Consider the following 13878-nt stretch of genomic DNA (forward strand, 5'->3'; position numbering starts at 1 on the left):
ATAAAAGTTTTTATTTGAATGTCTCAGATTTTTTTTAACAGTCTGCAAACAAAAAAAGAATTGTAACAATTGAGATAAATCGATGGGATTTGATTTCTTCGTATGAAGTGAATCATTAATTACAAGATAAGCAGTCCCACATTCTCTTTCCTGCGACTCAATCATGTTTTGTTTCTGTAAATCATTTTTGGGAAAAAGAAAGGTTTTGTTGTAAAGTTTTGGCAAGCCGAATTTCTTTAGCTCACTGAGAATTATATTTTTCATGACCAAACACTCCTTCAGTTGTACAATCATCTCAGCGTAAAATTAATCTTTCAATTCTCTTAAATATTTCCATTGGAACCCACATCAAATCCTGTGTTTAAACTATACTTGAAATATTCCATTGTAGACCTTTTATCAGATGTTTGAATTGAATTTCTTTTTTATTCCTTGTTCAAACCATAGAAAATGTATTTTTTTTATTTTTGAAAATAAAATATATGAAAGCTTTTTTTTGGTAAATTTTATTTAATTTTTTTGAAATTTTTTTACATTTTTTTAAATTTGGCGTGAAATGAATTAAACACCACAGCACCACACTCGCACAACAGAGTATCCGGATTTAGAGAGGTCACTCGCTCCACTTCGCCCTCATCCCTCTCCCTTTCCCCTCACTCCATCCTCAAGCCTTCAGAAATTGAAATAGTCATTCTAGCGTTGGAGAAAACGAAATAGAAAACTTCTGGAAATAAAGCAGATGTGTTTTCCCCCACTCCTTGCCCTCCCAAACTGAAAATTCCTGCTTCGCACAATATTCCATTCCATTTTTATCTTTTTTTTTTCTTAAATTATAATTGAAATCGTTAAAAAATTTCTTGGTTTTAAATTCTTGATTTGAGCTTTTGGTTGGAAGAGGGTAGTCATTACCCATCCGTTGCATGCAAATTTCTCAAATCCACATCTTGCCACACTCCTGTAGAATGTCTTTTAAAAGAATATATAGTTCCTTTTTTTAATTTCCTTTGATATCTGAAAACTTCATTCAACGGCTGAGCAAATTAAAAACTGACACTTCTTGTCTCTGTCCTGTGTTTTCTTTGTTTTAATCGCCCTGTGTTGCAGTTGTAGCAAAGAATGGATTTCTGTCTCTTTTCTATTTTTAAAAACCTCTTCAGCAAATCTTAAGGAAAACCATCCCTTTCATTTCTCGTCCCTTCAGTGAAGTATAAGGCAGGGAAAAATAATACGTAATAGAATTTCAACGATAAATGGCATTTAAATTCATTTGATAAATGAAAAGAATTCTCTTTTCCTCATTGTCCCTCTCACTCTCTCCTCAATCCATTCTCTGGCAGGAGTTTAGGCTTCACAGATCTTCCCACTCTCATCCCCTTTCCCCCGTTTCTTCCCCGTTTTCGATTTTAAAATCTTTTTGTTTTTTTTTGACAAAGTAACTTTTGCATTTTTTTTGCAATGGAATTCGGGTTTTCATGCAATAACTTTTAATATTCTCCGTTTTTGTAAATTAGTAATTTTTTTTTCTCTTTTCTCTCTCTCTCTCCGCCGTTCAATGTTTATACAGGTGTTGTTCTCCGGTTGGCGGTGTTGGTGTGTAAAGAATCCTTAAGGTCTTTCTGGATGCAATTGTGAACCTGTAGGAAATTGTGGTCTCGCTCGGAGTTGTAGGTGGCAGTCGAGGTGGTCGTCTTCAGGGGGTCTCTGGTGAGGGTGTACATGGATATCTCGGTCGAGGGCAGCGTGTTGAAGCCTTTGAGGCCGACAGGCGATGCGTCCCTGGAGTGCGAGGGCTCCGTGGAGCGGGAGCTCGACCTGCTGCGCCGCCGGTACCGATACCGGTAGCTGGGGATCCGGGTGATGGCAGAGGACTGCAGGTAATCCGTGGATCTGGCACCCGCCCGTATCTGTTTGTGTCTGTCAATGAACATGTGGACTGCAAGCACACCCACCATCTCAGCAATGATGAAGGAGAGGGCTCCAAAGTAAAAAGACCATCCATAGGAGTAACTGTTCTTTTTTGAATCACTCTTTGCTGGGTCTCCCGCGTTGGCTGATATGTACACTATGATCCCGATGATATTACTCAAACCTGGGGTACAACAGGAAAATAAAAACAACACCAATTATTTACACTCAAAAGAGAATATTAAAGGGAAAAAAACCCAAGGATATGGGGAGAGAGCAGGGGGATTGGGATTAATTGGATAGCTCTTTCAAAGAGCCAGCACAGGCACGATGGGCCAAATGGCCTCCTTCTGTGTAATATCATTCTATGATTTTTTTGTTTACCCCACCAAAGCTGATGAAGGGAGAAGACACGATAAAAGTTTCCATCGCTCTGTGGCTCAGTGCGTATCTCGCTCACCTCTAAATCAGAAAGTTGTGGCTTCAAGTCCCATTCCAGAGACTCGGGCACAATATTCTGATGCTCCGAGGGCAGGACTGAGGAAATGCTGCAATGTCGGAGGTGCCGTCTTTTAAATGAGGTATTAAATGGAGGCCTGTCCACCCTCTTAGGCTCTCGTAAAAGATCCCATGGCACTATTTTAAAGAAGATCAGGGGAGTTATCCCTGGCGTCCTGGCCAATATTGATGTCTCAACCCAAACCAGAAAACAGATGATCTGGTCATTTTCACATGGCTGTATGTGGGAGCTTGCTGTGTGCAAATTGGCTTTCATGTTTCCTACATTACAGCAATGACGAAAAGTTCATTGGCTATAAATTGCTTTGGGAAATCCTGAGGTGGTGAAAGATGCCATTTAAATACAAGTTCTTTTTTCTGTCTGTCTTTACCAGTTCAATGTTCTCCTCTGTTGGGTTTTTGTGCTAGAAGGTGAAAATTAATCTCAAAGACATGTCTGTGAAATGCAGAGCAATACACTGTCCACAGCCCTGCACATTTCAACCGGGAAGGGGCTAAGATATTGGCACTCTCAGAGACACCCCTCTAAATACTGACACACTCCCGGGACCCCCTCTAAATACTGACACGCTCCCGGGACCCCCTCTAAATACTGACACACTCCCGGGACCCCCTCTAAATACTGACACACTCCCGGGACCCCCTCTAAATACTGACACACTGCCAGGGACAGTTTGGAAACCCAGTTCTATCACATTGACTCAGTTGCACACCAAGCAACAAAACCATTGGAAAAATGTTTAAAAGAAATTTACCATTAAAAAAATTAATAATTAAACATCACATTCTGTTTGGATAAATAGTGTCAGGTTTAGGATATCACCTCTCCTCATCCACCTGTGTCTTATTTACATGTGAGTAACACTAGCACCAATTAGTGGAGGTGGACTGAAAGTTGCTGTTAACACCTATTTTCACTGTAGGAGCCAAGTGTATTTACTGGTGAATAAAATTACTTCATGTGATCCATGTTCAAGAAGAGAGAGGAGTTTTATTGCTTATTGGCTCAGCTGACTGCTCGAATCTCAAGTGTAACGTGCCGATCACACAGATTCCGATAGATCAGGGTTCTATCCGATATCCTGCCCACTTTTTAACTCTCAGCCATTATTAAAAGAGATTTTCTGGTCATTATCATATTGCTCTTTGTGGACTCTTGCCGTGCGCAAACTGGCTGCCATGTAGCCTACATTAAACACTAATTAGACCACAGCTGGAGTACCGTGTACAGTTTTGGGCACCACACTATAGGAAGGATGTGATTGCACTGGAGAGGGTGCAGAGGAGATTCACCAGGATGTTGCCTGAGATGGAGCATTTCAGCTATGAAGAGAGACTGAATAGGCTAAGGTTGTTGTCCTTAGAGCAGAGGAGGCTGAGGGGTCACCTGATTGAGGTATACAAAATTATGAGGGGCATAGATAGGAAGAAACTTTTTTCCTTAGCGGAGGGGTCAATAACCAGGGAGGCATAGATTTAAGGTAAGGGGCAGGAGGTTTCGAGGGGATTTGAGGAAAAAGATTTCACCCAGAGGGTGGTTGGAATCTGGAATGCACTGCCTGAAGGGGTGGTACAGGCAGGAACCCTCACAACATTTAAGAAGTATTTAGATGAGCACTTGAAACGCCATAGCATACAAGGTTATGGGCCAAGTGCTGGAAAATGGGATTAGAATAGTTAGGTGCTTGATGGCTGGCACAGATGTGATGGGCAAAAGGGCATGTTTCTGAGCTGTTTAACTCTATGATTACAACAGTGACTGCACTTCAAAAAGAACATGGCTGCAAAGCATTTTGGGACGTCCCAAGACCATGGGAGGCCACCATTGAGCCATGGTGGGGCCCATGATAGAAATTAGGAAGATGGCCCTGGCTCTTTTGACCCTCCAAGACATGCTCAGCCAATTGCAAGACCCTTATAACCAATCACCTTAGCAAAGAACAGCTAGCTCAGTGCCGTCTGGGAATCGAACCCCAAAACTTCCAGATACTCAGTTTAAACCTACTGACTTATTGGGAGAACAGCAACACCCCTTTTAAAGAGGCTTTCTCATCATTGCAACGCTTTGAAGAGGTGCCACCAATGTACCATTCCCATGTCAGACATCCCTTTGCCTTCACTGAGGTGGTGTTAAGTTTGCGGCAGGTAATCTATGGCCCAGTTGTTGTCAAATCAGACAATGATTTATGTAGGAGCTTTAATGTAGAAAAAAGATCCCAAAGCATTTTACAGGAAAATTTGATACCGAGCTTGGTCAAAGAGGTAGATTTTAAGGAGTGTGTTAAAGGAGGGGAGAGAGGCGGAGAGGTTTAGGGAGGGAATTCCAGAGCTTAGGGCCCAGGCAGCTGAAGACACAGTCACCAATGGCGGAGTGGTGGAAATCAAGGATGTACAGCCATCCAGAATTGGAGGAGCGCAGAGATCTTGGAGGATTGAGAGGCTGGAGGAGGTTACAGAGATAGGGAGGGGCGAGGCTGCGGAGGGATTTGAAAACAAGGATGAGAATTTTAAAATCGAGACGTAATTGGAAATTCTAGAAATTAGCAAGGTCTGTGAAGCATGCTAGTTTTCGGATGCTATTCGGTTTAATTTCACAGTGTCCATGACTAGAACCTGGAAAGGATGCCGTTATCACGATTAAAAAGAGGTTCGTGAAACAGTACCATGTAAAAAGCAAACAAAGCAATGACATCAGACTTCTCGCCCTCCTTACTCTCAAACTAAAAATGCTATTGCTTTCTCTTCTCAATAAATAAGCATATGTTCAAACATACGCAGCCCTCTTCACAAAATAACCTACGTTCCTGATTCACCAACAGTGCTGTGTGTGTTAAAATTAAGCCAGCTTATGAAAAAAATGACATTTACTTGATCAACAGAATCTGCTTTGTGAAGCATGAAAAGTCACTGCAATGACACCAGCAGACCAAACACCACAAATAAAACTGGAAAACCTACCAGTAACCAACCATAAACATACCCATATAATACAACAACAATCTGTATTTATATAGTGTCTTTAATGTAGTAAAATGTCCCAAGGTCTTTCGCAGATTTGTTATCAGATACAATGTGACAGATACATACAAACTAGAAAGAGCAGGAGTAGGCCACTCGGCCCCTCGAGCCTGCTCCGCCATTCAATAAGATCATGGCTGATCGAATTGTAATCTCAACTCCACGTTCCTGCCTACCTCTAATAACCTTTCACCCCCTTGCTGACCAAGAATCTATCTACCTCTGCTTTAAAAATATTCAGACTCTGCTTCCACTGTCTTTTGAGGAAGAGAATTCCAAAGACTCACGACCCTATGAGGGAAGAAATTTCTCCTCATCTCTGTCTTAAATGAGCGACCCCTTATTTTTAAACAGTGACCCCTAGTTCGAGATTCTCCCACAAGGGGAAACATCCTTTCCACATCCACCCTGTCGAGATCCCTCAGGATCTTATATGTTTCAATCAAGTCGCCCCTTACTCTTCTAAACTCCAGCAGATACAAGCCTAGCCTGTCTAATCTTTCCTCATAAGGCAACCCACCCATTCCGGGTATTAGTCTAGTAAACCTTCTCTGAACTGCTTCCAACGCATTTACATCCTTCCTTAAATAAGGAGACCAATACTGTATACAGTACTCCAGATGTGGTCTCACCAATGTCCTGTATAACTGTAGCATAACCTCCCTATTTTTGTATTTAATTCCCCTCGCAATAAACAATAACATTCTATTAGCTTTCCTAATTACTTTCTGTACCTGCATACTAACCTTTTGCGATTCATGCACTAGAACATCCAGATCCCTCTGCATCTCAGAGCTCTGCAATCTCTCACCATTTAGATAATATGTTTTTTATTCTTCCTGCCAAAATGGATAATTTCAAATTTTCCCACATTATACTCCATTTGCCAGATCTTTGCCCACTCACTTAACCGATCTACATCCCTTTGTAGCCTCCTTGTGTCCTCTTCACAACTAACTTTCCTTTTGTGTCATCAGCAAATTTAGCAACCATACCTTCAGTCCCTTCATCTAAGTCATTTATATAAATTGTAAAAAGTTAAGGCCCCAGCACTGATCCCTGAGGCACACCACTCGTTACATCTTGCCAACCAGAAAATGACCCATTTATGCCCATTCTCTGTTCCCTGTTAGCTAGCCAATCTTCTATCCATGCCAATATGTTACCCCCTACACCATGAGCTTTTATTTTTCACAGTAACCATTGATGGGGCACCTTATCAAATGCCTTTTGGAAATCTAAGTACAGTACATCCACTGATTTCCCTTTATCCATAGCACACGTTACTTCTTCAAAGAACTCCAATAAATTGGTTAAACATGAATTCCCTTTCACAAAACCATGTTGATGTCACCTGATTACCTTGAATTTTTCCCAGTGCCCTGCTATAACATCTTACGATAAGGAGATATTAGGGCAGGTGACCGAAAGCTTGTCCAGAGGGAAGTTTTAAAGATTGTCTTAGAGGAGGAGAAGGCGGCAGAGAAGCGGAGAGGTTCAGGAACTTACGGCCCAGGCAGCTGAAGGCATGGCCGCCAATGGTGGAGCGATGGAAATCAGGAATGCTCAAGAGGTCGGATTTAGAGGAGCGAAGATATCTTGGAGGAAATTGCAGAGATAGGAAGAGGTGCGGACATGGAGGGATTTGAAAATAATTATGAGAATTTTAAAATTGAGGCGTTGCTTAAGCAGAAGCCAATGTAAGTCAGCGAGCACAGGGGTGACGAGTGAACAGGACTTGGGTGCGAGTAAGCACACAGGCAGAGTTTTGATTGACTTCAAGTTTAGGGAGAGTAGAATGTGAGAGATCAGCCAGCAGCGTATTGGAATAGTGAAATCTAGAGGTAACGAGGACATGAAATCTAGAGGTAACTAGCATGGCGCAGTGGCTAGCACCGCAGCCTCACAGCTCCAGCGACCCGGGTTCGATTCTGGGTACTGCCTGTGTGGAGTTTGCAAGTTCTCCCTGTGACCACGTGGGTTTTCACCGGGTGCTCCGGTTTCCTCCCACAGCCAAAGACTTGCTGGTTGATAGGTAAATTGGCCATTGTAAATTGCCCCTAGTGTAGGCTGGGGAATTGAGGGAAGGTGGGGATGTGGTAGAAATATGGGATTAATGTAGTATTAGTATAAATGGATGGTTGGATGGTCGGCACAGACTCAGTGGGCCGAAGGGCCTGTTTCAGTGCTGTATCTCTAAAATAAACAAAAAATTAATAAAGGTTTCAACAGATTAGACGGTCAGAAACAGGTGACATTACAGAGGTGGAAATAGGCAGTCTTATTCATGGAGCTAATATGTGGTTGGAAGTTCATCTTGGGATCAGATATAACACCAAGGTTGTGAACAGTCTGGTTTAGTCTCAGGGTGCGGTATGGAACTAGTGGCAAGAGAATGGAGTCGGTCTTCCCAATATTAATTGGAGGAAATTTCTAATCATTCAGTTCTGGATGTCAGACATACAATCTGACAATTGAGAGAGGTGGTGGTGAGGTAGTGCTGGGTGTCGCCTGTGTACATGTGGAAACTGATGCTGTGTTTTCTGATGATGTCAGCGAGGGGCAATATGTAGATGAGAAATAGGAGGCGATCAAGGATAGATTTTTGAGGGACACCAGAAGTGACGGTGCAGGAGAGGGAAGAGAAACCATTGCAGGTCGTTCTCTGGCTATGATTATATAGTTAAGAATGAAAGCAGGTGAGACAGTGGAGAGGCATTGGAGAAGGATGGTGTGGTCAACCGTGTCAAAGGCTGCAGACAGTTTGCGAAGGATGAGGAGGGACAGTTTATCTTTGTCACAGTCACATTTTAACTTTGACTTTGATAAGGGCTGTTTCAGTGCTGTGGCAGGGGCAGAAACCTCATTGAACCACGTAAACCCATCTGAGCACATCAGCAAACAACTTCGCATATACCAAGAGAAACTGCCCAAATCCACTTAAAATAAAACAAACACAGCAACAAACATATCAAAATGTATCAATAAACCATCGATATTACATACGATATATGGCACAGAAGCAGGCCATTCGGCCCAGCCAGACCATGCCAGTGTTTATATTTCACTCAAGCCTCCTCCCATCTTTCCTTATCTAAATCTATCATCGTAATCCTCTATTCCCTTCTCCCTCATTTGCTTGCCTAAGGTAATCAGGCAACGTCAACATGGAACTCCGGGTTCCGAAGAAGGGTCACTGACCCGAAACGTTAACTCTGCTTCTCTTTCCACAGATGCTGCCAGACCTGCTGAGTGAATCCGGCATTTCTTGTTTTTGTTTCAGATTTCCAGCATCCGCAGTATTTTGCTTTTATAACAAGGAAGATTGATGAGGATAGTGTAGTGGATGTTAGTAAAGCATTTGACAAAGTCCCACATGGCAGACTGGTCAGAAAAATAAAAGCCCATGGCATATAGGGAAATGTGGCAGGTTGGATCAAAACTTGGCACAATGACAGGAAACAAAGAGTAATGGTTAACGGATGTTTTTGCCAATGGAAAGCTGTTTCCAGTGGCGTTCCACAGGGCTCAGTGTTGGCTCCCTTGCTGTTTGTGGCATATATTAACGATTTGGACTAAATGTGGGAGGCATGATTAGGAAATTTGCTGATGATCAAAAATTGGCCGTGTTGTTGATAGTGAAGAGGACAGCTGTAGACTCCAGAAAGATATCAATGGTTTGGTTGATTGGGCAGAAAAGCAGCAAATGGAATTCAATCCTGAGAAGTGTGAGGTAATGCATTTGGGGAGGGCAAACAAAGCGAGGGAACACACAATAAACGGGAGGATATTGAGAGGGGTAGCGGAAGTGAAAGACCTTGGAGTGCATGTCCACTGGTCCCTGAAGGTGGCAGGACAGGTAGATAGAGTGGTGAGGAAGGCATATGGAATGCTTTCCTTTATTGGCCGAGGCATAGAATACAAAAGCAGGGATGTAATGCTGGAGCTGTATAAAACACTGGTTAGGACACAGCTGGAGTATTGCATACAGTTCTGGTCACCACATTACAGAAAGGACATAACTACTCTGGAGAGAGTAGAGAGGAGATTTACAAGAATGTTGCCAGGGCTGGAAAATTGCAGCTTTGAGGAAAGATTGGATAGGCTAGGGTTATTTTCCTTAGAACAGAGAAGAGGCTGAGGGGTGACTTAATTGAGGTGTACAAAATTATGAGGGGCCTAGATAGAGTAGACAGGAAGACCTGTTTCCCCTAGTGGAGAGGTCAGTTACCAGGGGGTACAGATTTAAGGTGATTGGTAGAAGGATCAGAGGGGACATGAGGAAAAATATTTTCACCCAGAGGGTAGTGAGTGTCAGGAATTCACTGCCCGATCGGTGGTGGAGGCAGAAACCCTCAACTCATTTAAAAGGTACCTGGACCTGCACCTGAAGTACTGTAACCGGCAAGGCTATGGACCAGGTGCTGGAAGGTGGGATTAGATTGGCGGCTATCTTTTTCAGCTGGCACAGACAAGATAGGCTGAATGTCCTCTTTCTGTGCCGTAACTTTTCTATGGTTCTAACCACTCATGTACATTTCGACACCCATCGGAGATTTACAAGTAGACCCAAAATAAATACAACTGAGTTGGAGATAGTGGAAGGGCTTGCCACAATCTTCCAATCTCCTCTAGATGTGGGGGAGGTGCCTGAGGATTGAAAAGCGGCTTCCTTATAAGGGTGTGCCACCCTTATTCATGAAAGGATGCAAGGACAGTCCTAGCAACTACCGGCCAGTTGGTTTAACATCAGTGCTGGATAAAGTTTTAGAAACAATAATCAGGGAAAAAAATCATCAGGCATTTGGAGAGGTTTGAGTTGATTAAGGATAGCCAGCACAGATTTGTAAAAGGCAGATTATACTTAACTAATCTAACTGAATTTTTTGATGAAGTAACAGAGCAGGGAATGTGGTGGATGTTGTCTATGTGGATTTTAAGAAAGCGTTTGATAAAATACCACGTAAAAGGCTAGTTAACAAAATTGAGGCTCATGGAATAGGAGGGCCAGTGTCCAATTGGATAAAAAATTGGCGTAAGGACAGAAAAGAGCGTTCATGGTAAATGGTTGTTTTTCCAGACTGGAGGATGGTAGACAGTGGTGTTCCCCAAGGGTCAGCATTGGGACCACTGCTTTTTTTTTTGCTATATATAAATGTCTTGGATCTTCGAATACAGAGTAGAATTTCAAAATTTGCCAGATACCAAACTTGAGTGAGGATGATACAAATCACCTGCAACAGGACATAGATAGGCTAGCAGAATGGGCAGACAAGTGGCAGATGGAATTTAATGCTGACAAGTGTGAGGTGATGCATTTTGGCAGAAGGAATAAAAGAGGCAATATATACTTAATGGCACAGTTCTAAAGAGTGTGCAGGAACAGAGGGACCTGGGGGTGCATGTGCATTGATCTTTGAAGGTGGCAGGACATATTGAGAGAGTGGTTAATAAAGCATATGAGATCTTGGGCTTCATAAATAGAGGCATTGAGTACAAAGCAGCGAAGTTATGCTGAACCTTTATAAAGCTCTGGTTAGGCACCAACTGGAGTATTGCGTCCAGTTCTGGTCACCACACTTTAGGAAGGATGTGAGGGTCCTTGAGAGGGTGCAGAGGAGATTTACCAGAATGGTTCCAGGGATGGAGGATTTTAGTTATAAGGTTAGATTGGAAAAGCTGGGGTTGTTCATAGAGCAAAGGAGATTGAGGGGAGATTTAGTAGGGCTTTACAAGATTATGACAGGTTTAGATAAGTTAGACAAGGAAAAACTGTTCCCGTTAACTGATGGTACAAGGGCTAGGGGGAGGTTTTGGGAAAGAGATGCAGAGGGTATGTGAGGAAGAACTTTTTTACACAGTGGGTGGTAATGACCTGGAACTCTCTGCCCACGGGGGTGCTGGAAGCGGAGACAATGATTTCGAAAGGAAATTGGATAGGCAGTTTAGGAAATAAACTTGCAGGGCTATGGATATTGAGTAGGGGAGTGGGACTGACTGGATAGCTCTGCAGAGAGCTAGCATGGACTCGATGGGCCCGAATGGCCTCCTTCTCTGCCATAAATGACTCTATGACTCTATTAATCTATAACTAAATCCACCCCAAATACAAAAAGCAAATTCCAGCAAAATAGGCAGTGAATCTACAACCAATGATTATTGCAAATGACCCCACCAAAATACCCACACTCCCCTACCAAACCCACCCAAATTTCTACCTGAAACATACCAGATATCCCACCCCAATAAACCACCCAATTTACACCAGCAAACTCACTCAAATCCCACAGCCCAAATACACTGGTAAATATAACAGAAAACATCCATCAAATAACCCACCTACAATATTCCAGCAAAACTCGCCCGAATTATACTAAACTCATCCAAACATGATGGTGAAACTATGTAAAGTACACCAGGTAATGGATCCAACACACCAACAATATGAAAACACTAAGCTAGCACCACCTGCTGTTAAGAAGCCCATTCAGAAGCTGATAAATACAGTTATCGCTGTTACACAAATGTAGTTACACTCACAAATATAAAACAGACAGAGAGAAAATAAATTGGCCTCTTTGAGAATCCTTCATTTTCCAGTTGTGACAGAATATTAACAGGTCTTTTCTGGTTTTAGGTGTTGGCAGATTGGTTGAGTATTCCCTATAGTTGGTGTCTTTCAAACTCTGCAGTGTACAAACATCACTCCAATTATAAACAGGTCATATTGTAGTTAACGGAGAAGGAGGAGGCCATCAGTCCCTTGAGTCTGTTCTGCCATTCAGTTAGATGATGGCTGATCTGTACCTCAACTCCATTTACGCACCTTTGATTCATGTCCCTTAATACCCTTAAACCAACAAAAATCTATCAATCTCTAAAGCTCCAATTGTCCCCAGCATCCACAGCCCTTTTTGGAGAGAGACTAACATTTGTGTGAAGAAGTGCTTCCTGATTTCACTCCTGAATAGCCTGGCTCTAACTTTATGATCATGTCTCCTTGTTGTGGATTGCACCATCAGAGAAAATAATTTCTCTGTATCTACCCTATTGATTCTTTTAATGTTTTAAAGACTTTGATCAGATCACTCTTCAACCTGCCATATTCAAGAGAATACAAGCCAAGTCTTTGCAACCTTTCCTCATAATTTAACCCTTTTAGTCCTGGTATTTGTGCTGCAACCTTTCAGGGCCGATATACTCTTCCTGAGGTGCAGGGCCCAGAACTGAACGTAGTTACTCCAGATGGGGTCCGACCAAGGCTCTACATATCTGAGCGTCACTTCCTCCCCTTTGTACCCCAGTGGTAATGGTCATTTTTCTTATCTCTCTTTATCCTATTGATATGATTCTGGTTATTACTCCTCAGAATTTTCCTCCCTTGTTCCTCCTAACCTGAAAATATTCCCTGGACCCCACAACAGTGGGGTTTGCTAATCCCCTCAGTCTGATAGTCAGTGATAAGTGAACTGAAAGGACACAGTAACATAATTGAGTGTGAGCGTATGTGTGAGGAGGTGTGCGCACGTTTATATGTGCATGTTTGGCGTGCGTATGTGAGAGACACACTTTGAGGTATTTCATTGAACGCTACAAATAAAACCAAACCACTAGCTCCTCTAAATCCATCTGCACAAGTTCACAGACTGACCAACAACTTATAAAGCACCTTTAACATAGTAAAACGTCCCGAGGTGCTTCGCAGGAGCGTAACCAAACAAATTTGAAAATGAAACACATAAGGCGATATTAAGACAGGTGGCCAAAAGCTTGGGCAGGGTGATATGTTTTATAGAGAAGGTCTAAAAGGAGGAGAGAGACATAGAGAGACAGAGAGATTTAGGGCAGAGAATTCCAGAGATTTGGCAGTTGAAGAAAAGGCTGCCAATGCTGGAGCAGTTAAAATCAGGGATGCATAAGAGGCTGGAAAAGGAGGAGTGCAGAGATATCTCAGAGGGTTGTAGGGCTATGAAGGTTACGGAGATTGGGAGGGGTGAAATTTTAGACTGTAAAAACACTCCTATTAATGTCCATTAATTCACACAGAATTCATTCCAACCACTCGGTTTGATTCTAGGTTGCGACTGACTCCCAAGTATCCAATCATCCAAACTCCTTGACTAGATTTCAAGTCGCTCTGGATCTCAGCTATTCCTACATAATCTTCCACAGAATTTCCAGCACAGAAACAGGCCATTCGGCCCACCTGGGCCATGCTGGTGTTTATGCTTCACAAGAACCTCCTCCCACCCCCTCTTCATCTCACCCTATCAACATATCCTTCTATTCCTTTCTCCCACATGTGTTTATCCAGCTTCCTCTTAGATGTATCTATACTAATCACCTCAACTACTCTTTGTGGTAGTGAGTTTCACATTCACACCACTCTCTAGGTAAATGAGTTTCTCCTGAATTCTCTACTGGATTTATTAGTGA

General features: G+C 42.5%; 1 protein-coding gene across 1 annotated transcript in view; it reads right to left on the reverse strand.

Moving 5' to 3' along the window:
* Positions 1-1556: 1556 nt before the first annotated feature.
* The window catches only part of cacng2a (calcium channel, voltage-dependent, gamma subunit 2a), a 111738-nt gene continuing 99416 nt past the window's right edge, over positions 1557-13878 (reverse strand). The window contains exon 4 of the mRNA XM_068020064.1: positions 1557-2089. Coding sequence (XP_067876165.1) covers positions 1557-2089 — 533 coding nt within the window. The remainder of the gene's footprint in view (positions 2090-13878) is intronic.

The sequence above is a fragment of the Heterodontus francisci genome, chromosome 41 (genome assembly GCF_036365525.1).
Source record: "Heterodontus francisci isolate sHetFra1 chromosome 41, sHetFra1.hap1, whole genome shotgun sequence".
Lineage (NCBI taxonomy): Eukaryota > Metazoa > Chordata > Chondrichthyes > Heterodontiformes > Heterodontidae > Heterodontus > Heterodontus francisci.